General features: G+C 49.0%; 1 protein-coding gene across 6 annotated transcripts in view; it reads left to right on the forward strand.

Annotated features, from left to right (window-relative positions):
• PDE1C (phosphodiesterase 1C) overlaps positions 1-27754 on the forward strand; it is a 411283-nt gene that overhangs the window by 170314 nt on the left and 213215 nt on the right. Inside the window, exons 1-2 of one of the 6 annotated variants that reach the window (XM_028526185.2) lie at positions 1701-2117; positions 21799-21825. The exons of the other annotated variants lie outside the window; for them this stretch is intronic. Coding sequence (XP_028381986.1) covers positions 2017-2117; positions 21799-21825 — 128 coding nt within the window. The 5' untranslated portion in view covers positions 1701-2016. Of the gene's footprint in view, positions 1-1700; positions 2118-21798; positions 21826-27754 lie in introns of those variants that run through there. 6 annotated transcript variants of the gene reach the window in all.

Consider the following 27754-nt stretch of genomic DNA (forward strand, 5'->3'; position numbering starts at 1 on the left):
AACATATTGGCTGCTCCATGCCTGGAATGCATGCCTAAACTCAGTGAAACTGTATGTGCTGCTGGAAAACCTTTAAGGACAGACTTTAATGAGGTGACGTCAGGTTGTGTGGCCGGTGAGTGTGCAAGCGCTTCCCCTGGCGTGTCACCTCGAGGCAGGGAGGGATGGGCTAGCTGTGCCATCCTCGTCACTGTCACCTCTAATTTCCGGAAAGTGAATGGCAGCTACCCAATGGGTGAGCAGTTAGGGTTTTCCCAGACACTCTGATTTCCTTCCTTCTTCCAGGTCCCCTGAAGGGGGCTTGACTTGAGTTCTCGCCTTTCGGTTTATCTTACTTTCCAGATGCAGGAGAATATCTGATAGAAATTCCCCAAGAATTGTTACCTGCCAGTGAGGAAAAATACAGGGATAGAGCAAGCTCACCCCAATCTCAGGAGCCCTGAGTCCCCGGATTGAAGAGGCCCCTGGAAAGTGGTGGTGACCTCACTATCCAGGGGCTGTGACGCCTGTCCTAGGGTTGCCTTCGGCTGGAGCATAGGCCCTTCTTTTCCTGCCCCTGCCTCTGTTAACTACCCACCCCCTCCCAGCGTCACACCTGCCCCGCCCCCCCAGAGCATTCCACTTTATCTGAATGACCCCTGGGGACAGTGGCGGTGAGTGGCCGCTTTGGGGAGCTGGAACTCTTTCTAGTCTCAGCCCCTGCGCTTGTCACCCAGCAGGAACCCCTTGAGGAGTGTGTGACACCACACCGCAGACATGCCCCCTCCTCACTGTCGACTGTTGTTTATCTGCCACTGCCCCCCAACACTCCTCGGTGACAGAGAGAGAGAGGGGGAGGGAGAGGGAGAGAACTTTGTAAGTGATGTGTGGATGTGTGGTTACTTTGGTCCTCATCAGTTGCTTTCTTATTTCAAAATGGAACCGGCGCTCCAGCAGCGCGTGAGTGCGCCCCAGCGCAGTGAGCAGTGAAGGAAAGCTCGGGCACCAACTCCGAACCTCGCCGCCGCTGCCGCTGTTTGCCCCTCCAGCCCCAGGGAGGACACAGATCCCTTTCCCCTCGGTTGTCTGTGCCTGGTGCCGTGTTCCTCATTCTGTGGGGACTTCAGGAGCCGCGGACCTACCCGGGCGTGGGTGGGGGGGGGGGGGCTGGAACGTGAGGGTCCCCGGGGTGCGAGGCCGGAGCCCCCAAGCCTGAGCCCCGCAGACAGCGGTGCCGGGTGCGCCCCTCCCTCTGCGTCCACGGGGGCCAGACCAGACGCCAGTGCCGTGCGCTGACAGACGACTTTTCTCAGTTGTCAGTGTTCTCGCTTGTCAGCAGAGCTGCTGCTGGTAAGTGAGCGAAAACAGAGAGGGGGCGCGGAAGCAGCCAGGCAGGGGAGCGCACTCGGGGAGCGGGGGAGCCATGGGCGCCCCGAGGCTGGGAGTGCAGGGCGGAGCCCCGTGCGCGGAGTGTTCGGGGTGCTCCGGCTGTGGTCAGACCACCCGCCAGCCCCGGTGCCAGCTACCCTCCCAGGCTCATTCCCCGCCTCTCTCTAACCTTCCCGCTCTCTCCCTCCCGGCTCCCTCCCCTCCCAACCCGGTCCTCCCCTTCTCCCCCAAATCTTTTCAGCTGCCACACTGCTCGCTTCTGTGGCTTTGTTTAAAAAAAATTACACATATCTACAGTAGTTGTAGATATATATCATTATACCATTATATATCTCTCTTCTTGGAGATATCTCCAGATAGATCCGAGGTGCTGTGTGAGCAGGAGTACCATTGCTGGCCCTGGACATTAGCCTGGGACCATGGCTGCTTCCAGCTGCCTCCCAGAGGCGCCCCGGCAGGGGGTGGTCCCCAATCTGAGCCTGCTTTGAGTTCGGATTTGGGGGGCGCTCGGGGTGTGGGGGGGAGCTCAGAGAAAGGGACCGGCAATCGCACGCTCTGCAACCAGCAGGGGCTCCCTCCCAGGAGGCCGGGCGGGCGGGGACAGCCCAAAGTCGCTCAGCCTCACTTCCAGTGTGATAACCCGCAGCGATGGAGTCGCCCACCAAGGAGATCGAAGAATTTGAGAGCAACTCTCTGAAATACTTGCAGCCCGAACAGATCGAGAAGATCTGGCTGCGGCTCCGAGGGCTGTAAGTAAACCTGCTTACTTCTCTTGCTCCCTTTCCCTCTCCCATCGATATTTTTTACTACCCGGCCCGGGTCATGTGGGCTCACCCCGATCCTGCATGGCCCTTTAAATCCAGCCCAGAAGTTCCACAACTGCTTCTCTGTTCATTACAGTCACTGCTCCCCTCCTTTCCACAGAGGGTCCTGTCTTCCCCACTTAGAATGCCTCGCTGTTTTCGAGTCGCACTTTCTTTGGGGGGGAGGGAGACGCGTCTTTATATTTCAGTTGTAGTAGCTCAGTGCCACAGAGATGTTTCTTGTCCTTTTTGCTTGGGGGAGAGAGGCTGGGGGACTCAGGCCCCAGACTTTTAATTTTAGGAGGAATTTTCTCTGCTTGCAAGCACCCTGGCAGGTGTTCCAAGAACTTAAAACCAACACTTCACATTCAATGTGCATTCTGGCTGCCGAATTCTCTTCTCCCTGTTCCCAGCCTAGCTCAACTTCTGGTATTTTCTTAGGCTGCTTCCTAGCAGGGAACAGGTTACTGGAACAAGGGACTATTTTGGAGAGAGTGGGGGGCCAGCAGCAATATTGGGTTTCCTGGGAATCTCTGGACGGTGAAATAGGGAGTTTGCTTTCAATACCGCGGCCAGAGTTCTAGTTGGACTGACGGGTAAAGATCTCTGGGTTCCATTCCTTTCCTTTGCTGGAGTGGTGGCTGTCTGTCTCCGATTGGCTTCCCAGGTGCCCAGGCGGGTGCCAGAGACACCTTCCAGAGTGCCCAGAATGACATTCCATCATGTGTTCGGTGTCAAATCCAGTGCGGTTTCGGAGAGAAAGTTTTCCTCCAAGTGCATTCTCTCAACATTCTGTCCCCGCCGATGGCAGTGACGGGACCCTGGCAGTCAGTCTGTTCTGCTGCAGCTCATTGGTTTGGAAAGCACCGGCAGAACCCAGAATGGAACACATCAGAAAGGCACGGACCTCCTCGAGCTCTGTCTTGGGGGAGGCCCCATCCCGGCTGGGCCATGCTAAAGGGAAGCCAAGGCTGTCTGTGGCTTTTTTAAAGGGGTCCCTCTTTAAAGTGCCATGTGTACAAGCCCTTCCTTCAGTAGTCTTGCTGAGCTACACTGCTGTTGGCAGAAATGGCAAACCAGGCCAAACAGCAGCCCGTTTGCAGTACCAGGCTCCTGCGAGCAGAGGCTGTAACTGATCTGGAGATCCCGTCTCTGTCTGTGGCCGGCGGGCTGTCTCACAGTGGAGGTCAGGCAGCGGCGCCTCGTTCCGAGTGGTGTTAGCCATGAGCTCATGTCCCGTGGGACGAACATGACATCTGATCATAGTTTGGTGCACACAGGAAGTTCATTGCATCCACAAAGCCCGGGTCCGGGGTGTACAGTGTCCACGTGTCGTCAAGCTGGGTCTCCTTGCTGTCCCGGCGAGAGGGACTTGTGGGCACACACTCAGGAACGGTTTGCTCTGGCTGCTTTGTAGTTTAAACCGACTCCACGCAGCAGCTACTCCAAGGCTGAGGGGGGACCTTGTGTGATAAAGCGTTTAGCGGTCACGGTTCACTTACACCTTTCTCTGTTTCACGCCTGTTAGGTTTCTGTCCCCAAGATGTTGGGGTGTGGCGTTCCTGCATTTTTGTGTTTTAGTCTCTGGTATCTGCTCAGCACCCAGTGCCTTTAAACATAAAAGGTGTGGGTGTGTGCCAATTGATTCTTTTCCACATGTGTGGCTTAGAATCCCTCTCTTCACTCTTCTTACTGAAACGCCCTGCCCCACAGCAATTCTGTGAGGTCTGTAACTTCTCTTTCTAATTTGAAAGACATGTGACTATTGTTATTATGATATATATATTTTACTCCAGTTATGGTTCTTACTATGTCTTTTTTAAATGTAACAGTAGTGCTATAATGTTGCTAAAGCCTCTGGAAACCAAAACACACGCTTCTTTATACGACTCGGAATAACACTTCTGCAGTTCACAAGGTAGAAACCCTTAGGGGATGGAAGTGTGTACTCACCCGCACCCCAGACTCTCAGTAAGAGACCGGAAGCTGCTCTTTCGACATTTTGAAAGACCCAGTAGCCACAATTGGATTTCCATATTAATTTGTTACCATAGCCACCTTCTAGAAAGGGCTTTATAGGTGACCACAGGTCATCGGGGATCCAGTTCAGCTTGTCTGAGAACCGTCAAGTTCAGGACTAGATCAAGCGTCTCATGCTTGGACTGTTCAGTAGCACCCGTCTCCTTGGCAGTGGCCGCCCTCTGTCATCTGCTGTTGACTCTTCGGTCTCCTCCGGTATCATGTGAGTTCCCTGAGGACAGACGCTTGGGCGTCTTCCTTGCCGCTGCGCCTCCAGTGCCTGGAGCAGGGAATGGCACGTAGTAGGTGCTCGACCAATTGCTGATGGCAGAATCATAAAACCCTAAGTGTGAACTTCTTAAATTAAAGTACCTGCTGAGCTAAAGCCAGCCCTGAACTTCTTAGTATTCACCATGAAGATAATATACATTTGGGCCAATTATAGGCCACGTGACTTAGCAACACAATACTCCACGAACTAGAGGGGAGGTAGGTTTTATTGACCTCACCTCCCAGGCTGGGCACAGAGACCTAAATGGAGGTGGGACTGGGCAGGGTGTGGCAAAACCACGACCCAGGGCTGAGTCCCACTCTTGTGTGCGCCCAGGTCCTGTCTTTGCACCCCCTTATCTCCCCAGCGTGCTCTTCACCAGCAGCACGAGGGCTGCTGGGGTGTCCGTGTGCCAGGAGGCAGTGCAGGAGAAGGCAGGTGAACCCCGTGTGTTACAGCCCCCGCCCCTCTTCGACACCTTCTTTTTTTTTTAATGTTTTTTCAAGATTTTATTTATTTATTTTTAGAGAGGGAAGGGAGGGAGATAGAGAGAGAGAGAGAGAGAGAGAGAGAGAAACATCAATGTGCGGTTGCTGGGGGTTATGGCCTGCAACCCAGGCATGTACCCTGGCTGAGAATCGAACCTGCGACACTTTGGTTCACAGCCCATGCTCAGTCCACTGAGCTACACCAGCCAGGGCTTCCACACCTTCTTTATTGCTCTTTATTTTCTTCTCACCACCTGAATACTACATATTTTATTTCATTTATTATGTTTATGGTCTGTTTCTTCTGACTAGAATACGAGCTCCCTGAGGACAGAGGTTGGTTTTTGGTTTTGGTCTGCTTTGGCCACTGGTGCATCCCCGGTGCCTATGATACTACGTGATATACCGTAAATTATCAAGAAGTGTTTGGAACCCTGGGGCTATTGCGCATGTTTCTCTAGGAAAGAGTTAGGAAACACTCTTCGCCTAGCTTCGTAGCATCATCAGCTTCCTAATAGTGCACTGGGTCTTGGAAATGGGAAGTTTGAATATACTGTCTGCCCCAGCTGAGATCACAAAACCCCAGAAGCTTAGGTGTTTGCTCAGGTGATGATGGTCATTCCCGTGCACACCGAGCTCAGAGGCACTGCGATTCCAGGTGTCCCTCCGCCCCTCTGCACCCCTGACCCCCTCTCATACACAAGTTCACAGGTCTCTAAGCAACCCCTCCCACACACACCTGAGCTTTCTTAATTGCATCCCTCAGCAGGATGCTGTTCTCTGACATTCCTGGGAGGAGCATATTTTGTCGTTTTTCTGTAAACCTCAGGGGTAGGTGTGGGCAGAAGTTTCAAGAGCCCCTCCCAAAGGCTGGCTTGTTCAGGAATCTTCTACTCAAGGAAAAATATGATAATGGCTGTATTTCTTTTTTTTTATTTTGTTTGTGCTATTACAGTTGTCCTAATTTTTTTCTCTTTGCCCCCCTCCACCTGGCACCCCTATTCGCTCTAGCAATCTCCCCCCTTAGTTCATGTTCATGGGACACGTGTATAAGGTCCTTGGCTACTCTACTACCTACACGGTTCTTAACAACCCCCTGTCTGTTCTGTACCTACCAGTCTGTGCTTCTTATCCCTGCATCTTTCCCCCATTTCCCCCCTGCCCCCTCCCAAATGATAACCCTCCAAATGATCTCCATGTCTATGAATCTGTTCCTGTTCTGCTTGTTTGCTTAGTTTGTTGTTTGGATTTAATTATTGATGATTGTGAATTTATTGCCACTTGAATGTTCATCATTTTGATCTTCTTTTTCTTATATAATTTCCTTTAGCATTTCATGTAATAATGGCTTGATAATGATGAACTCCTTTAGTTTTATCTAGTCTGGGAAGCACTTTCTCTGCCCTTCAATTCTAAATGAAAGCTTTGCTGGATAGAGTAATGTAGGCCCTTGCTTTTTATCACTTTGAAGACTTCTTTCCATTCCTTTCCAGCGTGTAAAGTTTCTTTTCAGAAATCAGCTGACAGTCTTATGGGAACTCCCCTGTAGGTAAATAACTTATTTTCTCTTGTTGCTTTTAAGATTCTCTCTTTACCTTTAACCTTTGGCATTTTAATTATGATGTGTCTTGGCGTGGTCCTCTTTGGGTCCAACTTGTTGGGATGCTCTGAGCTTTGTGGACTTCCTGGAAGTCTATTTCTTGCACCAAATTAAGGATGTTTTCTTTTATCATTTTTTCAAATGAAAAAATAGTGAAATTTCTTGCTCTTCCTCTTCTTTTGGCACCCCTATTATTTGGATGTTGGTATGTTTAAAGCTGTCCTAGAGGTTCCTTACTCTATTTTTGTCTTTTTAAATTCCTTTTTCTTTCTGCTTTTCTGATTGAATACTTTTTCCTTTCTTGTGCTCCAAATTGTTGACGTGATTCTTGGCTTCATCCTCCCTACTGTTGGTCCCCCATAGATTTTTCTTCATTTCATTTAATGCCACCTTCATTTCTGCCTGGGTCTTTCTTATGCTGTTGAAGTACCCAGTGAATTCCTGGAGCATCCTGATCACCAGTGTTTTGAACCGTGCATCTGACAGGTTGCTTATCTCCATGTCATTTAGGTCTTTTTCTGGAGTTTTGTTTTGTTCTTTCATTTGGGCCGTATTTCTTTGTCTTCTCACCACGACAGCCTCCTTGTGTTTGTTTCTGTGCATTAGGTAGAGCTGCTTTGTCTCCCTGTCCTAGGGCACCTGATAAGTCATATGGGGCGGAGCCTTAGGTAATCATCAGGGTGGGGCACCTGTGGCACCGCTGTTGCTGTGTGTCGGGGGAGGGGTACGGTGCCTCTGCCCTGCCTCTGGAGTTCTGCCTGGGAGGAAGCTGTCTCCCTACTCATACTCCACCTTCTCCGCCTATGCCACCGGTGCCCTGCCAGCTGTTGCCCTGGTGCTGAATGCCAGAGGGGTGGGTCTGTGTGAGTCCTAAGTCCGTTGTGGGTCCTTTAAGGGGATGCAGTTTCTTTTGCCACCCCAGCTCCCACTGGTTTTTACAGTCAGAAGTTATGGGGACTTATCTTTCTGGCACTGGGACCTGGGCTGGGTGGTCTGGACTGGGGCTGAGACCTTTTGCTCCCGAGGTATCCCTCCTGATTTCTGTCCACCGCACGCGGTTGTGGGACCACTCGTTTCTGTCTGCATGTCTCTCTGCACCTCTCCGTGTTTCCGTCCCTCCTCTCCGTCTGGAATAATGTGCCTGCTTTAAATCCTTGGTTGTCAGACTTCCACACAGCTCAAGTTTCTGACCGTTCTGGGTGACATTTGTTTTGGAGTGTAGCTGTGTGTTTTTGCTATAGTTGAGTGCATGGAGGCGAGGTGTGTTTACCTGCGCTTCCATCTTGACCAGAAGATGGCTGTACGTTCTTCTTCTTCTGACGTGGGGGAGCCTCACAGCTGCGTAGGTTTGAGTCATGACTTGTCCCTTGGGTCCTGACCAAGAGTTTTTCCTTTGCCTTCCTGCTCTAGGACGACAAAAAGGTATTTCTGTGCTGAAAAATAAAATGGAAAGCGGAGAACAGGTTCCACTCATTCCTTGGCATTTGCTGTCACAGTTGTAGGTGAGCCCTCATCTGTTCTTTCCGGGCAACTCGGAGGTCGTCAGAGGGACACGGTTCATGTTTATGCGGCACTTTTCCCCAGTGCTTGAAGTGGTGTAATGGATGCAGAGGGACGCGTTAGTTATTAGGGTTACAAATAGGGGCTATAGTTTTTGTCTAACCAGGAAGCTTTCCTGCTCCCTTACTGTGTTAACAGACCCTGCCCCCAGCTCCACCCCCTGCTCCCTGCATAGGGGTGTGGGCCCAAGATCCAGGACTGGCCAATCAGACAATTTCATTGTGCTGGTACCAGCGGTCCGTTTCAGGGGCACAGAACCCGCGTGGGAACAAGAGAGTTCTCCCTGGAGGTTTCTGTGTTGGCCATGGTGGGGGCCTACTTCCCCTTCTTCTGGGCTTTCCTGGTGGCCACTCTGACTCCATGTCCCACTTCATGGAGAGCCTGTCTGCGAGAGGGCACAGTGAGGCCGTCCTTCAAGGAGAAGCAGAGGGGAGACTGTGGAGTGGAAATCTCAGGCCCCTGAGGCCTCTGTGGCCACCATGGCTCTGTCTGTTGTTTCAGCTGCTCCAGCCAGTCAGGGGGCTGCTTTGCATGCGTTTGGGTTCCCTGAAAGAGTCCCAGTGCCCTTCTCTGTGCTCACCTCTCATTGATAATTCCCAAAGGACGGGGTGTGTTTGGGTCTATTTGCTGTCATTCAGCATGGAGCTGCTGGACAGGAGTCTCCTGGGTCACCTCAGAAGGAGTGGGCCCCCAGATGGGTCCCTGATCTATTAGTTCTTCAGGTAACAGGGTTACTTCCCTTAGAAGTCATTCCCCAAGAACTGTAGGGACTTTCCTCCAAAGGGAACTGTGTGGTATCCTCTTGCAGCTCATCTAGCACAACACTGAAGGATAAATAGGAGTTCACGAGTGGAGGGAACAGTGCTTGCGAAGGCTCAGAGGCCTGGGGTGCCTTGGCACAGCCAGGAGGAGTGAGAGAGGCTGTTGGAAAGGAAGGCATGGGCCAGCAAGTGATACATGGAATGTTTAAAACATTTATTCTTTGTTTTACTCAAAGTTATATGCTCCTATGGTTTAAGGAGGCAAGTATCGGAACACACTTGACTACATCACACAGGACGTGTTATGTTTGCGGCACTCCCCGTTCACATCCTTCCGAGATCTTTTTCTTTTTTTGGATACATGGGATTTCAAGGAGTTTGCATTTTATTTCTTAATTGATAAGGGATTGTCAAAAGACTTTAAGTTGGAGAGCGACAAAATGAGGATGGTTGTTCTGGGAGAAATGTGGGGCGCAGAGATGGGAGGGTGACCCTGGAGGCGGGAGACCCGTTGGAGAAACGGCCTGAACTGGGGCAGCACCCCTGCCGAGGAGAGAGCAGCGGCCACATTTGACACGAGCATCGAGCATCAATAGGAGGCGTTTTGGAGCAGAGAATGAGGAGAAGCTGCCCCCCAAGTTGGCCTTGGCCTTGGCTTGGATGTCTTAGTGCGTCTGGTGCCATCTGCCTTGCTAGGGACCAGGGAGGGAAGAGCAGGCTCGGGAAAAGCCGAGTGGAAAACTTGGGTTTGGACACGTTGGCATGGCCCCGGCATGTCCGAGCAGCCGTGAACAGATGACCTAGGGAAAGGGGCTCGACCTGAATCTCACTCATAGAGCAATTCCAAAAGAACAATTTAAAAAATTATGGTTTCTTTCCCACAGGTTACATATTTTAGTGTATTAACTGGTCCTTCCACCTTCCCATTTAACTGGAAATGTCAGATGGCTCAGCATCTTTTTATTGGGCTCCTATTACGTTTTAGATACTAGGAGTTCAGAAGAGACGTGAAATACCAGGAAAAAAATGCCCTACTTTCGGGAAACTTTGAGTCTAGGTAGGGGGACAAGATAACTTTTTATATACATGTGAAAAATTAAAAATGCCGATAAGAGGGTGGGTAATAATTAATTGCTCAGTAAGTGACGTTGACACTACGTATGAGGGTTCAGAGGAGGCAGACATTTGTTTGAGGGATTGCTTATGAATCTGCTTTTCCTCATAAAGCTCAATTAAGTCTCCCTGCAATATTTTCTTAATGCATATTAAAGGGAAGTTAGAGGTGAACATCAAAAAAGGGTAAGTAGGTTCCTATGTGTAGCATGAAATTTTTCTTACTTCAGTGCAGTCTATTAATACATCATTAATTGCTTATCATAATTTGGTTATGCTAACTTAGCTAATTATAACTCAGTGTTAGCAGCTGAGTGTTTGTTATGTTGACCAGGCTTTACAGCCTCTGTTGGTTGGGAAGCGACTCCGGGCAGAGAGCTGTCGGCATCTCTAGCTCAGTTTCTACCTTAACTTGCTCTGGCTCACAGAAAACTGCTCTCCCTGGCTCCAGTTTCCCCGTGTGGGGGCAGGTGCTTGCATGACCTCCCTACCTCATGGCTTTTTGAGAAACGACTAAGAAACATCATTATAAAATTATGAGGCATGTAAATGGACTCTAACAGCCTTGAGAATGACTGTCACCACTTCCCATTAGTAATGAAAAATGAATTCTACAACGAGTAAAACACTCTTTCTGAAGGAAGGATACCGAATCCATGGGAAGCGTTGGTGGCCTTCAGGTGCATCGGCGTGTCCTCTTTATTTGAGGATCTTTTGACAACGCTTATTAACCAAAATAAATGAGTCTTCACGAGTGAAAGAAAACCGTAGATGTTCCTAGTTGTGGAATTATGAGAAGGCTTAAGAGAATAATTCAATCAAAAGGACCTAACTTATGATGAGAGGTAATGAGTTTTATTGATATATTTGCATAAATGCATTCATCTCTCGTTCACTCACCGACATTTCCCCAGCACTTACTATGTGCCAGGCGCTGTGCTAGGCACCAGGATACCACGGGAAACCAGACAGGGGCTCCCTCCCTACAGAGCATTCGGCCTGCAGGTAGTGACAGGTATTAAACATATAATTCCGCAGATAATTATTCCCTGCAAGGAGTGCTGTGCAGACACACAAGAGGGGGCCCAAACCTGGCCCGTGAATTAGGGAAGGCTTCTCCCAAGCAGTGAGATTTCAGCTGAGATATGAAGAAGAATGCGTAGGTATCACGTAACTAAACAGTTGAAGAAGTGTGCTCAAAGGGATCCGAAGCGTGGGAAAACAGCCTGTGCACAGAGCCAAAGAAACACGGCACCTCCGAGAAAACAAAAGGAGGTCAGGGGGCTGCGGCCTTGACTGTGCGGAGACAGGAGGTGCAAGACACAGCCAGGCAGGGACAGATCTTGCCTCACCTTTTAGTCCAGGAGCCATAGCAATGGCCGGTCCACAGGGAGGGGCTTGAGAGCTTTCCAGGGGGTAGACGCAATAGGACTTGGGTGTGGGGGATGACACAGTGGCATGTAGGGTAACTCCCAGGTTTTTAGCTTGAGTCCCCGGCGGGACGCGGGGGCTGTGCGCAGATTGGAAGGTTTGGTTGTGGGTGGGAGCAGGAGGGGCCGAGAGCAGAGATCAGGACCTCAGGTTTGGACATAATTGAATACAAGCGGTCTGGAAGACGTCCTGGAGGAGATGTGGGGATGGCAGGAGCTGCTGAAAGGGGACCTGGAGGTTGGAGGCAAGGTCTGGATTAGAGATGTGAAGTATAGCCCAACAAAGTACAAAGAAAAGCTGTATACATGTGTAATGTGTGTATATGTGTATGTGGGTGTATGTGTGTGTTTAGGTCTGAATGATGCCAAATGAATATTAGTTCAAAGAGTAATAACTAAGAAAACACTTCTCCCTTCACTCGGGGCTGTCCAGCCTTTTGGAGTCTCTGGGTCACACTGGAAGAAGAAGAGTTGTTTTGGGCCACACAGGAAATACACTGAGACATGTCATCACAAGTAAATCTCGTAATGTTTTAAGTAAATTTATGGTTTTGTGTTGGGCTGCCTTCACAGCCACCCTCAGCTGCACGCGGCCCATGGGCCGCAGGCTGGACACCCCTGGTAGACAGTCACAGTGAGACTGCATTGAGTGTCTAGCTGAAAGTCACTATTGCTCTCCAAAGACCTTTAAATTCTGTTTATCCAGAGTCCAAACAACCACAGTGCTTAAATAACCAAGACTTTACCCACACTCTAGAGCAGTGATTTCAACCGATGCGCAGCAAGAATTTCTAAAACATGCAATGCCTGACTATTTATTTAGTCAGGGGCACTGACCTCTTTTCCCTTAGGTTGTCAAATAAAAAAAAATGACGGAAGCCAACACACCAACAGCTGTCTGCTGTGAATGAATCAAATTATACCTATTTTTGTCAGATGGGCAAAAAATACACTTTTCGGTGTGCTGCAGAGTTCTAGCCACTGCTTTGTGCGCTCCGTGGGATGGACATGGTTGAAGTCCCTGCTCCAGGGATGTGCTGGGCTTATGCGGCAGCGGAAGAGTGATCCTTGCAAACCACTTCCCGGCGTGCTTTGCGAATAGTTCAGGTTCAGATGGATCTCCCCCTCCCTGACTTTTCTGTCCCTACCGCTGTGACTCTTGTCTCAGGATGACCCCGAGGGCTCGTACACTACCTATCAGTTAACCCGGCCCCCAGAGTGGGGTCTCTTGCTCCGGGTGGCTGTTACTTGCAAACCCTGTTTGCTGACTCTGACGGATTGTGAGCACTTTCCTGCATAGGGGCCCGTGTCGTGCCTTTGCGACATCTTAAGGATTACTGGTGATAAATGAAGCTTTATACGTGTTGTTTAAAACTGCCATTTTGTCTATAAAACCACTGACTGAAATTGGGCATGGTTAAAACGATGAAGGAGTCGTTCAAAACCCCCTCCAGGGCGTCTTGGTGTGCTGTCAGGGACGGCCCGTGGCTCAGGAGAGCGTGGCTGCAATGCTCAGCAGAGCCTGGGTGGCGGCAGAGCGCTCTGCAGGGCCCCAGGACTGCATCTGCCAGTTGGATGTCGTCGTGGTCGGTCTCTGTTGTGGCCTTTGGCCTCGTTTTTGCCATCCTTAAATCGGTAACATCAACAGCATCCGTGTCCAGATGCTGTTATTGGGAGGGAAGGCTTCTGGGGAATGAGGAAGGACTTCCCAAGAAACTGTTGAGCGACGGGCCACTTCAGCTCACCCGAAATGGTAAATCGCCCAGAGCTGCTTCCTGCTAGGAGTAGGTTTTTCTTTAAATTCAATCTCTTGGGGTAGCATTGGTTAACAGCATTCCATAAGGTTCAGGGGCGCACCTGGACAGTCCAGCACCTGTGTGCTCCGTGTGTGTGCTCGCCGCCCAAAGCCCAGTGTCCCTCCGTCACCGTGCATTTCACTTTTTCCTTCTTCATTCTGCGCCCTCCCTCCCTCTGCCTGTTGTGTCTATGAGTTCGTTTGTTTATTTGCTGCTGCTTGTTTTAGATACCACATCGGAGGGAAATTATATCGTTCTTGATAAGGGTTGGGAGGAAGGGCTTCCGAAAGGGGAGTGCGAATGAGACACTGCTGGAGTAGATAGAAAAGGCTCAGAAGAACTAGACCGGTTGCTGATGTTACACTGGGTAGAAGTCACCGTTTTTGTTCTGGCTACATCTTCTTGGGGGAAAACGACGCAGAGAATGCACGGAAGCAACACTCAGGATAATTCAACGGAAAAAAGCCTCCCCATTCCGTAACTCCAAGGATAAATCTGCAGCGAGTGAGATTGTCATCTTCACCCTCTGGGTTTTTCTCCGCTTTGGCAGTGTTGTCACAGAGACGGGAGAAATATTTTTGTTTTCAGCCTTTTGTCGTTGATGTTTATCTAACGCGGAGCCAGGCTCCCAGGAGGGAGGTCACAAAGAGTCCCTTCCACGCCCGCCCACGCAGTCCTGCCGTACTTCTAACACAGCAAGTGGTTGTAAACATGTGACTCGAGGGATAAATCATTTATGCAAATGAGTGCTACTTGGACTTCTAGAAGCATGACGTTTACTTCCTATTTTCTTTCTCTAAAACCCTTGCCACAATTTCTCACTGGTGCTGCTGATGGCCTCCTTGTCCAGCCTTAAGTGATAGATTGTTACAGTTACAAGCCTTGCTTGCCAGCGGAAGATTTCAGCTCTTTGGGGAGGGGTCCCAACGGGGGGCCTGTTCGACAGTAATCCGAGTGCTGGAATGTTTAACCCAGGCCCAGGAGAGAGGCAGGCGTGACCGGGAGATTTGATTTCTGGGTCTGGCCAGCTGTCTGCAGACAGAGCAGGGGGCTGGGTTGGGAGAACAGGGAAGGGACAGGCTTGTGCAAAAGGTACAGATCATCTGTTCTGGAGGGGCTTGCTAGGGGGTTGCTTAGCTTTGACTGAACCTTCTCCTCAAAGGTTTCTCCTCTTCCCGCTGCCCCGCCGGCACTAGACAGGAGCACCATTGCGTCCAGGAGCGAGTCAAAACTTGATCGCCTTATTCACAGCTCTGTTTCACGTTAGCCTTCTCTCATTCTTCAGCTTCACAGTCGTCACCCCCAAACCACACTGCCCAAGGCTTCCTTCATTTCTATTTCATCTCGTCCCTTTTGCTTAAACGTGTTGGAGTTTTGTACTTTGGGAGTTGCTGTTCCTGAATACGGTCTTCCTTTCTCGAGTGGCTGAATGAAAGGGCGTGCGTCTGTAGAGCAGTTTCTCCCGATAGAAAACCCCGCAGAAAAACTCGTTACAGAATGTAAACAAACACCTCCCTTTCCTAACTCCTGGCTTATTCCAGGTGGAAGTGAGTTTCTGTCATTTCGTTGTTCTGTCTCTTGTCGTGCCTTGGATCTTTGGCCAAGCAGGAAAATGTATGATTGTTATTTGCATGGATTCTCTTATCTGGAGCTCATCAGCTAAGAAATATTCAAACTGATATGAGAAGAGAGACTCGCACTTTTTCCAGTATCTTCTTTTCCCGCCCTAAAGTTGCTGGACAGTACCAGGAAACTGCAATCTATATATACTTTCTCATGGCATTTACTTGTTCAAAAGATGGGACTGGCCATCAAGCAATTGATATGCGTAGCTTCGCAAGTCTAGGTTTTCATGCACATGTCAAGGAAGTGAAGTCGCAGTAGGAATGAGAGAAACGTACAAGGACCTTCTGTTCTCAGCAACACGGAGGGCAGACAAATGCCTGAAGACAGACCCAGTAGATGTTTCTAGAGATATCCAGTTCCACTCAGTCTGCATCCCACTTGCCAATGAAAAACAAAACCAGAGGGTCAGGTGGTCGTTCAGACCCTCTCTCATTTCCCGGCTATTTGTGGCATTTTATCTCGGTCCCCTTTCCCTCGAGTGAGTCCCACGTGACCTGGACTTCTGTGAACGTGTAGTTAACTGCACGAGTCTTGCTGTGGTCCTTGTTTTTCTGAGTCTGTCCTCCAATTCCCCCTCCCTCGAGGGGACTCGGGGCGGAGAACCAACGTTTCCGAAGCCGTCGGTGCCTCCGCAGCAGCGGTGAGCTCAGGCAGGAAGGATGGGGACGGGATCTGCTGGGATCAGGAGCAGAGTGAGTCATCATTAGGCAGAAACCCTGAAGAACACTCCAGGCGGGACTGGGTTTCTCACGGTGCCTGTGTGTCGTCGTTAACATACTCAGCTTCCCAAACCGGGAAATCTTCTCGTGCGCCCAACTGGGAGGTGGCTTGCTGTCAGCTTAGAAACTGAACCCAAGTTTTGGTTTTTCTAAGCCAGCTTGTTTGAATATTAAGCCTATTTATAAACCTCACGGTTGCAGCGCCCATATGGCTCTTACTCAGAGATACTCCCTTTTAGAACGTGAGAGACTGCCAGGCGCTTCGGAATTTCACATCGGTGCTTAATTGACTCCCAGTTGTCCGGGCTATGGGGGATGATTCCCCCCCCCAGTCATCTGTCTGACTTGGGAGTATGGGAAATGTACATTTGATTGTGGGCGTGCCCAGTACGTTGAGAACTCCTAGCCATCGAAAAGCTGATAAAGCCCCTCAACAGCATCCTTGCTCCCAGCTCACTGTTGTTGTTGTTGTTTTTGCTCTGTCCTTGCTGTCTCTACTCTGCCTCCAGGCAGGTTCAAGTTCACTGTGGACAGAATCAATCATCCCTTATGCTGGTTTAGTTTCACCCTTCTCTCCCCGGCTGGGGCCAGGAGAGGTGAAATGAAGGTCAGGGTCCAGAAGCTTCTGCTGGATGACACGGCCACAGAGAGCTCTGGGGAACCTTTTAAAATATTGCGGGTCAGTGTGTTTGGCCCTTCGGTGATGCTCCGGTCTCAGTACCCACTTGTCAGAATGGGGTCAGAGGGATGCACCTGGACCGAAGCCTTGGAGGGCCGGTTTTCGAGCTCGCCACTTCCCCTGTTCTGTACCCAAGTGTCTCACACACAAACACTCGCCCCGCTTGACACTCCTCAGGCAATCCACAGTTCCCTGGAAACATTCCGGACTTAAACAGACATTGATTTTTCAGTGAAGACCCAGGAGTCTTTTAATTTGCTCACGAGGTAAGTGGATATGGGTCAATCAATAGTTCTTGTTACAGCGCCTGTTGTCTCGGCATGGAGTTACAGCTTTCGGAGGATGCTTAGGGATTCTGTGTGAGTGGCTCGAGGGGTTTCAGTTTTCAGGGGTTTATTGATAAACAGGATCTCTGTTGAAATATAATTTTAGGTATTTCTAGAGATTATTCTGATGTGCAGTTTTTAAATACCCAGTTTTACTTTCTTTTTTTTTGCTGTCAGAGCAACGGCCCACCTTGTCAAATGAGAGGCAAGTGCATGGCTCTGCGAAGCTACCGGGGACCACTGTCATGTGGGGGTCTTGGAGTACAGCCTGTGGGATCCCTTGGGCATGGAGGGGTAGCAGGACACTGGGCAGGGTTTCAGCTCCTTCTCTTAGCAGGACTGCGATTAGCACTCGCTTTCTCTGTGGCTCAAGTATTTAAGATAGGGAGAATTGGGACTATTCAGTTTTCCACTTTATTTTTTTTAAGATTTTATTTATTTATTTTTAGAGAGGGAAGGGAGGGAGAAAGAGAGAGAGAGAGAAACATCGTTGTGCGGTTGCTGGGGGCTGTGGCCTGCAACCCAGGCATGTGCCCTGACTGGGAATCAAACCTGTGATGCTTTGGTTCGCAGCCTGCGCTCAATCCACTGAGCTACGCCAGCCAGGCAGTTTTCCACTTTAGAAACCAATCTTCAGCCTTTTTTCTTTACTTAAAAAAATCAATGAAAGATTTTTTTCCTCAGAACAAAATTTGGAAACCTATGGAATCACAATACCATTATTATTTATTCCATGCTGCTGTTATTAATGCAATCGCTGGTTCCCTCTTGGACATGAACTGGATGCCCAGCGCCATGTTCATCCAGCTAAGTGTGAATAACCAGATCCATTCTTCCATTCAGCTCTCACCTCACCTTGTGAGCAGGCATCCTTGCTTCCCAGATTTTACAGATGAGGGGACCAGTGGTTGGGAACGAGATGCAAGTTGCTACAACTCACACAACTTACTGGACCCAATACATTGGAGAAGGGATTTGGATCAGGCAAGGGACCTAAGCATTGTGCTGCGATGCTTCTCCTTAAGCAAACAAACAAACAGACCAACGCTGTGTGTGTGCACGTGTGCCTGCGTGTGCGGAGGGCAGAGGTCCTTCTGGGGGACAGCTGGAAAGGCCCTGCTCTAGGTCCCCACGGATACAGGTTTCCCGGCCTGGCCCTGCGTGTACGACCCGCCGTGATGCCGAGGGTTTCGCTTGATCCCAGAACCCAGCGGCTCTGGGTCGTTCCCTGCGGTCTACATCAGCTGCCACCAGCGCCACAAGTCTTGAGATGCATGATGTGCTGTTTCAAGTTAAAAAAAAATTACACAGTGAAAATAAGCTTGAAACACCAAAACAGATCATTTAAAAACATTCCCTCGGTCTTTCAGGGTATGGGTCAGGGGTACATTCTGTACACATTTTTTAAAAACAAAAGGCCAGAAATAAACTGGGTTCTTTTCCAGCTCATTTCCTGTGTTTGGATGGAAAGAACCCAGTATGTTCTATTGTTGTTGGTTGTGTTTGTTTCTGTCTGGTGTCTGCGTTTCCTTCTGGCATCCTTTGACTTCTTTGCTTAAGTTTTCCAGTTTTCTTCGGAGGCTTGAGTTTGCTTTCCATCTCAACCACTCAAGGGTTCTGTATCGTTAGGCAGGCCACCTAACCTCTCCGAGCCTCCCTTCCCTCACGTGCAGAGTGAACGCAGGTCTGTGGGAGGTGTCTTCGCTGCTTGTTGCAAGTCATCAGCAAACAGAGGGGACACAAGTAGAAAGAAAGCATTTTGGGGATTAGTTTCTTAAAATTCATTCATTCCATGACAGTAAACCAATAGCTGGCGTTGGCCAAGCCCTGCATTAGGCAAGGCAACGACACTAGCAGGTGCTGGACAAGCCATCCTTTTTGCCACCAGCATAACAGATCATAACTTTGGGGAGTGATAAACACAGTGGCACACAGAAGGGGGGTTACCGGGTTTGGGAGGCCCTGGGAAGTTTTCAGGAGGAGGCGATGTCTCCACTGAGACCTGGAAGATGAGTAGGGCCTGTGGTAGGGTGGTTTCCATGATCTGAAGTCTTTTCTTGTGATTTAAGTGCTGACCTTCCAACTCCAGCCTAGTGACACTTTGGACTGGGTCTTTCTTGATTTGGGGGGCTCTCCATGCTTCAGTGGGACAAGATGGGGGGAGGACGCCAGGACTTGTAAAGCCAAGAAGGCATCTGTGAAGGTGGGAAGTGAGTGTCAGGAAGGTGAGCTGGACTGAAAAGTCCGATGTTTGGTCTCTCTTTGCGTCTGCCAAATGCACAGCCCATATTTCGGTAGGTGTGAGTGGCAGGTGCAAATGATTCCTTTATTTGGCCAATAGACACTGGTTGTGTGCTAACCACGTGCAAGCCCTTGGGATACATACAGAGATCCATCTGATAAGAACTCTGACCTCAAGAAGCTCAAAATAAGGGGGACTCAAAATGTTTAGAATGCCCCTTATGTGGCATGCACAGTACCCAGCAAATTCAATACATTATGTCCTCTGAGTTCATTCCTTCCACATTACAGATGTGGACACTAAGGTTTGATTTTGCATACAGCTTGCCTGAGGTCTCATAGCTAGGATGGGGGTGGTGGGGAAGCTGGCTTTTGAACCAGGTCTGCCACAGCCCAGAGCCCTATTGTCTTCCCACCTTATCAAAGATAAGACAAGGCAATGTAAGAGGTTACCCCTTTCCCCAGGAATTATCTTTAAAGAACATAAGTTTGAATATTATTACCTGGGAAGACTTTGTCTACGGCCTTATTACCTGCTCTTTCCCTCCCTATCTGGTAGGGTTGGGCTGGGCAAGCTGGGCTGGGGTGGGGTGGGCTGGGGTGAGCCTACTAGGTGTGCCTTCCTCACCTGCGTGCCTCCTACTCACATATTTCTCCTTGTTGAAGCCCACCCAAATCAAGATGACCTCTTTCCAAAAGCTTCTTTAACCACCCCTCCCATTGGTGGTTATACTAAACTCACACTTTAGGTACATGTCTTAACTTCCGTTTTTAGGATTCAGATTCTTTCAGAGAGCAGATCTTAGAGTTATTGTGAGGAGTAGCGATGTGTGTTAAGTGCCTCAGTACTAGGAGGTGCTGAACATGGAAGCCACGCTTGCATTTGTTCCTCTCTGACTTTTCTTGGCACTCCCAGAAGCGCCTTTGTGTGGTCCCCTCGGCCTGTGCGGGGAGAACGGTGTGGAAGCCAAGAGCAACCATTGTCTCCGAAGACACTCTCTGCTGGTAGAATGAGTTGGGCTTCTGGGTAGAAGCCAGGGCGTCCATCTGGCCGGTGCTCCTTCCCCCTTACCTCTGGTCCTGGCACTCTCAACGGGCTCTTTTCTGGTCCTGCTGAGACTCCTCAGCCCCGTTCATTTGCCAGCAGCTCTCACGAGGACCCAGAATGGGGGCGCAGCCACAGCTCGCCGCCGTGCTCGGAGCCTGCCGATGACACCATGGCTGCCCTTGGCTGCTGCTTGAAGAGTGTGCATTGTCAGTGGTGATAGGGTCCACGTGTCAGGGAGTGGACGGGCAGCACCCATGCATCACGGCTTCTGCAGGAAATGCCGGGTGCTGTCTTAGACACTGTGGGCACAGCGGGGAAGCTTCCAAGGAACCTGCCCTTGGGGAGCTGCATTCAGGGGGTGGGGTTATCTCATTGCTTTCTCACCGCAAGCTCCTGAGAGAGGTGCTCCGATTATTCCCACTTTATAGCTAATGCAGCTAGCTGACCCCCTCCCTATTTATATGATACATTTCACACTTGTAAATATCTCTGTGCATTCCTACAGCGCTGTATGTGTATGCATACCTATATCTGTGACTAGGTATATATAGGTGTGTGACTAGTTCATGTTTTTTTCTAATTCTATTCATAACGCTCATTTTAAAAAAAAACGTGGAAGTTCTTACAAGCGAGAAGAAAAGTGGTGGCCCATTAGCCCATTCCCCTGGGGTCATGGCCATCATCGGCGTGCTTCCTTCAGATTAACGGGGACCCCTGCACATCCGGCAGTATTGCCTGGGGGCCCCACATGCTGTGCTGCTTCTTCTTCTGACACCCAGCCCTGCCGTGGGCATCTTCACCTGAACAGGGGTGCAGCAGGTTAGGGGGAGCCTGGGTTGGAAACAGCTGCACTTTTCTTTCCTATTTACAAGCATTTCACACACCGCTCTGTTAGCAAACCAGTGGCTTGGCTCCCTGGGTGCAGTGACTGTAATGGGCAAGTAGGTGTGGAACGGAGGCCCCCTGGGAGGCATGGCATGTCCTGAGGATGCTTTTCCTCTAATCCCCCGCAGTGAGGAGCCTCTTAAAACCCTCCCGAGAGTCTTCAGAGTCGGTAAAACTGGACTCGGACATGAACCACATTGGGATACTGGGAAAATAAACTTGTATGGTCACTCCCCACTAGGATGGGCTAGCCACTCTGACCTAGGTGAGCTAGCCAGGGCAGGTGTTATCCCATTTGACAGATGCAGATGCCCTTGCCGGAGGTTATATGAGCACCGGAAACAGCACAGGTGCACAGAGCTCAGTCACTCCTGCTTCCTGGGTGGGGGGTGGTGACCTTCCAGACGGAGCCCACAGTCTGGTGCTGACGCTGCACTCACGGCTTCCGGCTCCCCTTGTAGACTTGCTCATTGCCCTAATCCCCCCTCCTTCCCTTTCTGAAGCCCGTGTGTCTGATCGTGTGGTTTAGCTGCATGATCATATATTCACATTTGAAAAGGCACAACGTTAAAGGGACTTCAGTGCTACATAATGTGGGTGACACATTAACAATAGCGACAGTACAAACAGCTAATAGCTATCGACTATTTAATACATGCCAGCAAAAGAAATGCTTTATATGCTGCTGGTCATGTACTCCTCACCCACCCCATGGGTCTGATAAGTGGAAGGGCTGAGATTTGAACCTGGATCTTGCTGTCTTTAAAGCTGGACCTCAGCCAAGATGCTGCAGTGCCTTCTGAGGGGAAAGGGAAAAACATAGGAGGCAGAGCCATTGAGCTCTTGGGCTGCTGTTTGCTACTGCTAAGGCTATGGTTTGATGCACCTGGCCACAGAATAACACAATAATCCCAACCTTCGGGCTGGACTGTGAGACCCCCCCAGGCCTCATAGAGAGCTCCTTCTGCAAGGTGTTCCCTTGCGCCCCTCCCCCCAAAGCTTTTTCTAACCCACTGCCTACCGCCAACCCTTTCCTGATATGTGTTTGTGCTTCTTTTCCTACAGGAGAAAATATAAGAAAACGTCCCAGAGGTAAGAGCCTGTTTCTGAGAAAGGGCAGCTGGTTGGTCAAGGCATTTGGGGTGCACGGCTCCTGGCAGATTTGGCTCCTGGGGGATGTTCACGTGTAATGAACAGTCTCCCGGTTCCTTCTCCGCAAGGTGCCTGCTTTGTCTTCGGATCACCACTGCTGTTGGGATTAAAAATTGATCGCAGGCATTTAGTGTGGCGCAGCGAGTGTCCCCCTTCCCACGAGAGTGGCCCTGGCAGACTGAAAAGCTTGTTCCTGCCGAGCTGTCCGGTGATTTTACTAAACCCTTGGGCAGGGCTGGGCAGGGCTGGGGTGGCGGGGCGTATGCTGAAGGTTTATGCGTGGCAGCACGGATGGGTTTTTAACTGTACTTTTAGTGTTTGAATTTTCCTTTGCCTGGTTTGCTGACAAAGTGCTGTTGAGCTCAACGCATAGGTTCAAATTTCCTGAAGGGCAGTGATGGTCTTTTTGATTTCACCATGGAAAGGGTGACTTAAAGAAGAGTATCATCTGCCCTGACTGGCGTGGCTCAGTTGGTTGGGTATCACCCTGCAAACCAAAAGGTTGTTGGTTCAATTCCCGGTCAGGGCACATGCATGTGTTGAGGGTGTGCGAGAGGCAACCAATTGATGTTTCTCTCGCACACTGATGTTTCTCTCCCTCTCTTTCTTCCTCCTTTCCCCTCTCTCTAAAAATAAATACATAAAATCTTTAAACAAATAAAGAAGAGGATCATCCATCATCACCCTCCATCACCGTTTTGAGAAGAGTTTGGAAAGCATATGGCAAACAGATAGAGTTGCATAGGCCTTCTGTTCACCGAGCATTCAAAGCCCTCACTCTAGTCTAAAAGCTTGTGTCTGCTTTTTATTGATTGTACTGCATTTGACTTTGGCGTTACAGCTTTAAACAGGTCACACTCAGGTCAAGAATCACCGACGCAATGAGAATGCCAGCAAGTGTCAACAGTGGTGCCTTTCAGATGACCACTTCGATGATACCTTTTCTAAGGTGTCAAGTTTGAAGTTACTGTGTCAATTCTTTTAGAAGGCCTATTTTTGATTATTATCTGATAGCAGAGACTCCTATATCCTATGGCTCCCCAATAAAGTCAGTAGTCCAAAGTAGTGGTGTATCAATTTGGTATGCATTATAGAGATGCACAACCATTGAGAGAAAATAGACCACACTTTAAAGCTTCCTAGAGGTTGCTATACTTTTCAAAATACAGCGAGCTTCTACAGATGGCTAAATAATTTTATCTTATTCAGGTTCATCAGGCTCATGGTAGTAATTGGATATGAACCACTGAGCAGGATGTAAATTAATCACTCCAATTAGAGGGCATAATAGTCTTCAAGAGTAAAAGGTAATTTATCACTTTCACGTGTAGTTACTGTGGGGCAGGAGATGGTCCCACGTTGCCTTACTTTTACTTTAAGGAGAGAGAAAAGGGCAGCAAGAGGGAGTCTTCCAAGAGAGCTGCTCAAACCCGTCAGGTTTCAAATGAATATGTCAATTATTTTCGAAAGCATAATTTTGCACATCTGACGTGAATGCTGTTGCATTTATTAGTATGTTGATGTAAAAAAAAGAAACCCAAACCAGACTGTCTTGCACCCGCTCCGCTGAAGTCATGTAAAGTGCGAATTAAAAGAGGATTGGTTTGAACTGTATTTTAATCACCCACATATTTTCGTACGAGATAGATTCATGTCTACTAATGTACCACTGAGTGACAAATCATCCGAAACGTAAAGCTTAAAACCACTAATTTTATTTGCTCACAGTTTCATGGGTCAGGAATTCAGCAAGGACTTTGCCAAGTGGGTTGAATCTGCCTCCTCGGTGTTAGCTGGGGCTGCTGGGGGTGGGGGTCCACTTTTAAGACTGCTTCTTCACTCGCAAGTGGGGGGCCTGGTGCTCCTTGGTTTTTGCTCTCTCTCCACATGGCTAACATCTTCCAGGTTGTCTTCGTGGAGCTTGGGCTTCTTCCTACTGAGCGGTGGTTTCAGGGCAGTGCCCGGGGAAGCTGGCCTCCTAGGCCGAGTATTCCCAGACACAAGGAGTGGAAGCCGCTGGTTTCTTACCTGGCAGCGCCACTCCTGTGTCTCACAGGTCAAGGTGTCACAGAACCCGCCCAGGTTTGAGAGGCAGAGGCACAGACTGCATCTCTTAATGGGAGGATATCACAGAATTTGAGGTGTTCTTCCTGCACCGAACCTTCAACCTTTTTCAGAATGACCTTGCTTGAGGCCTTTTCCAGGGGTCTGTGAATTCGGAGTGTGTGGATACCACGTTCGGGGAATGGCAGACACTGTTCAGCACGTCTTGGCCCCGCTGTCAGGTGCCGGTCCGTTTGAATGTGTGCTTGTCTGTTCGACGCTTTGTTCGGACTGGGAGTAGTTGTGTTGTGTTTTGTTTTACGCACTTGAGACGAGCATACTAGTATGGACTCAACTGTTTAATTCAAATCTAAATGTAATTATGTAATTAGTCTTCAGTTAATAATTAGTCAAAAAAAAAAAGCTGGTGGCTTCATGAAGGAAGACTAAATAGCATGAATGTTACATTAAAAACTTGAGATCTCGTAAGTTTGCTTTGGACAGACCAGGATACAAAAATAATTTACTTTTGTTTAAACTTTTTTTTTGGCTGTTTGATTTAATTTCACATATGTACTTATTCCCCTTTCAGAGTCAGGTTGAAGAAAAAAAAATCCACTCACTTTCAAAGTCATCATCATCCTATTACAATTCAACCAAGACTGAGATCTTTTAAATATTTCATGAAGTCCCAGGCAGATCCTAGCAGCTCAAGAGGATGTTTTGATGACAGCAAGCCTCCCTTTTAGCCTTAAGGGAAATGCATGCATCTCTTGCAACACCAGAATTTCATGCAGCAGGATGAGAAGTACTCCCGACTGGGTTTGCCCGGGTGCCGGGAGCCTTACCCTGCTGCGGAACACCTCACCGGGCTGGGCTTGAAATCCATTCGAGACAGAGGAGCCATCCTTTTGCCCCATGAATGAGTCTTGTCCACAGGGGCCTGTCGTTCTGGGAGATTAGCCGAAGTGGTGAGATGGAGATCTGACAGCTCGAGAGGCTTATGCAGGGACGCTGTGTCTTCGTGAACGTCTCACCAGCTTGTTTTCCATGCAGCTGCAGCTTTGAGTTGTCAGGTTTGCCTTTGAGAAGTTTATGTCTTTGAGCAAGCCTATCGGACCATGTACAAGACAACACCCACTACCTAGAACTAATCTAATCGTTCTGGGCTGCCCCTGAGGAAAGGAATTGCCGTCAGACGTGGTGTTGTAAGCTGAAGCTACGTTAGAAGTGTTTTATACACACACACACACACACACACTCACACCCCTATTTCAGTGTGCTAGGGAATGCTGATTGGTCAGCACAGTCAGAGGCAGAGGGAAAAATAAAGACACATCCACAAACCCGAGGGACCTCTGCAGACGCATGCCTCGTGTTCACATGTCTGCACTGCAGGCATGTTCGGTCAGGATGGTCCAGAGTTGGAGTCTGAAGCCCCATCAGATAGCGAAACCCTCTTTAGCCCGTGGAGGTTTCCGTTGATGTGTTTGTTATTAACCCTAGCTCTGTTAATTAAGACAGCTTACGTACAAGTTCTGGTTCTGACTCTGTCTGATTGACTCATTCTGTAAATCTACAAATATTCCTGTGAGCAATTCAATGTAGCCAAAGGCATCTCTCGTCTTTTCAATAATCATATGATACTGATAGTCAGCTGCATAATGCTTTAAAAAAATCTCTCAGTTGAACAAAAGTTGACTTAGTACTTACTGTTTTGCCATGTGCTTAAGTAAATACTGGAAATGAGGCCCGTAGGACCTAGCCTCTGTGAGGGGGTACACAGGCTCCTAGGTGAGACGCACATGAACGAAACAGTTATACCGGGAGCTGGCAAGGGTGGTGATAGCTGTTGGCATCAGAGGGCACTGGGGACACCAGCCCTGTCGGGAGGAGCTAACAGCGTGTGCTCCCTGCTCACTAGATCCCGGAGACGGCCCACGGTATTGCTTATTCCTCATGGCGCTGGAGAGTATGGCCTATTCAAGTCTAGTGGGGTAGTCCAGAATCTTTTCTCTTTGTTCTCTTCATGTTTTTAATTCTTTTTTAAATTTTTAAATTTTTTATTTGAATCATTGTTCAGGTACAGTTTTTTCCCTTTTACTCCCATTCCAGCCCACCCACCCAACCCTCCCCTTCCCTCCCATTTCCCCCCCTCCCCCCCCAGTTTTTGTCCATGTGTCCTTTAAATTTGTTCCTGTAAACCCTTCCCATTGTCCCCTGAAATTCCCTCTTCTCTTCCCTCTGGTCACTGTCAGCCTGTCCTCTATTTCAGTGTCTTTGGTTATATTTTGCTTGTTTCTTTGTTTTGTTGATTAGGTTCCTGTTAAAGGTGAGATCATGTGGTATTTGTCTTTCACTGCCTGGCCTGTTTCGCTTAGCATAAGGCTTTCCAGCTCCATCCACGCTGTTGCAAAGGGTAGGAGCTCCTTCTTTCTTTTTGCTGTCATGTTTTTACTTCTTTTAAAAATGTATGTCTTGCTGACTCTCCCCATTTAGTTGTATTATTTCCTTATGTATTGTATTTTGTTGTTTATGTTATTACAGTTGTCCCCATTTTTCTCCCTTTGTCCATTTCTACCCAGCCCCCAGGCATTCCCCGCTAATGGCTTGCTGATCCTTTTTTCCAAGTTTTTTTAGTTGCATTTTTTCCATGACCATGTATCCCTGTTATGTCCCCTTCCCCTGCAGTCACCACACTGTTGTCCGTGTCTATGACTCCTTTTACCTTTTTGTTCCATCCCTTTAACACCTGCCCCCCCACCCCCCCTAGAGCTGTCAGCCTGCTTCTTGCTGATTCTTTAGGCTTTTTCTTTCTCAAAGGGACCAATGGGTCAAAAACATTCCCCCCCCACACACATTTACTTGCACCCCTATTTCAGTATGCTAGGAGGAAGACAGCTCAGAACACCAGCATATGTGAGGGAGTCCATTAAGTGGATATCGTACACGTAGATAGTAGAGTGACCTCTCTCTGTTGCAAGGCAAACAAGGGGTTATTTTTTTCCCTGAGTGTCTGATACCTCCTTTCACTCAGGCTTTATGCGGCTCAGTAATCACATTCGATGAGCCCAATAATCGATTAAATCCAGCAAATGATTCCCTCAGTCGAGACTGCCCATGCTCTCAGCCTTCACGACTCAGCACACTTATGAGTCATCAACAGCGCCGCCACCTTTGCTGTTAATAATAGGTTGTCTGTGTGGGGGGTGGAAGGCGAGTGGCTGTCGCCCTTTGGGAAGGTTGCCTTCTAAGCAGTTGTGTCGTTTTGTGTTAGCAGGTGCATCTTCTGCTGAACTGTGCCCCCGTTTCATCCCTAGGACACATTAAGACTGGTTAATTCTGAAGCTGTTTCGGCCTCATTGACATAGAATCGGAGGACTGTTGCCCTTCCTCCACCTTGGCACTGAAAGATGACAGCTAAATGACTTGTTGCAAAAGTTAAAGTGGCGACCGGATCAAGCAAGGCACACGTTTTTACATACGGATGGATAACCAGTCCTGCATGCCGCTACTTCCTCTGCAGTACTGACATTTAGAGTCAGGGATCTTCTAAACAACCAAGTCCTTTGAAAAGCATTTTCCTATACTCATGATAACCGATACTTTTTCAAAGCAGTGAGAACGTGTGCATCAGCTACGAGAATATGTCCCGTTTACCTTCCAAGACTGCCAAGTACATCAGGGCAATTTTGCAGAGAAGGGTGGGATGTCAGGGCGGACCAGAAAGAGCAGCAGAGTGGTCCGACTGGAACACAGCTCACAGGTAGACACGTCATCCCACAAAGGATACATTAACAAGGGAAAGGACCTATGAGAACTGTGA

Source organism: Phyllostomus discolor, chromosome 10, assembly GCF_004126475.2.
Source record: "Phyllostomus discolor isolate MPI-MPIP mPhyDis1 chromosome 10, mPhyDis1.pri.v3, whole genome shotgun sequence".
Taxonomy (NCBI): domain Eukaryota; kingdom Metazoa; phylum Chordata; class Mammalia; order Chiroptera; family Phyllostomidae; genus Phyllostomus; species Phyllostomus discolor.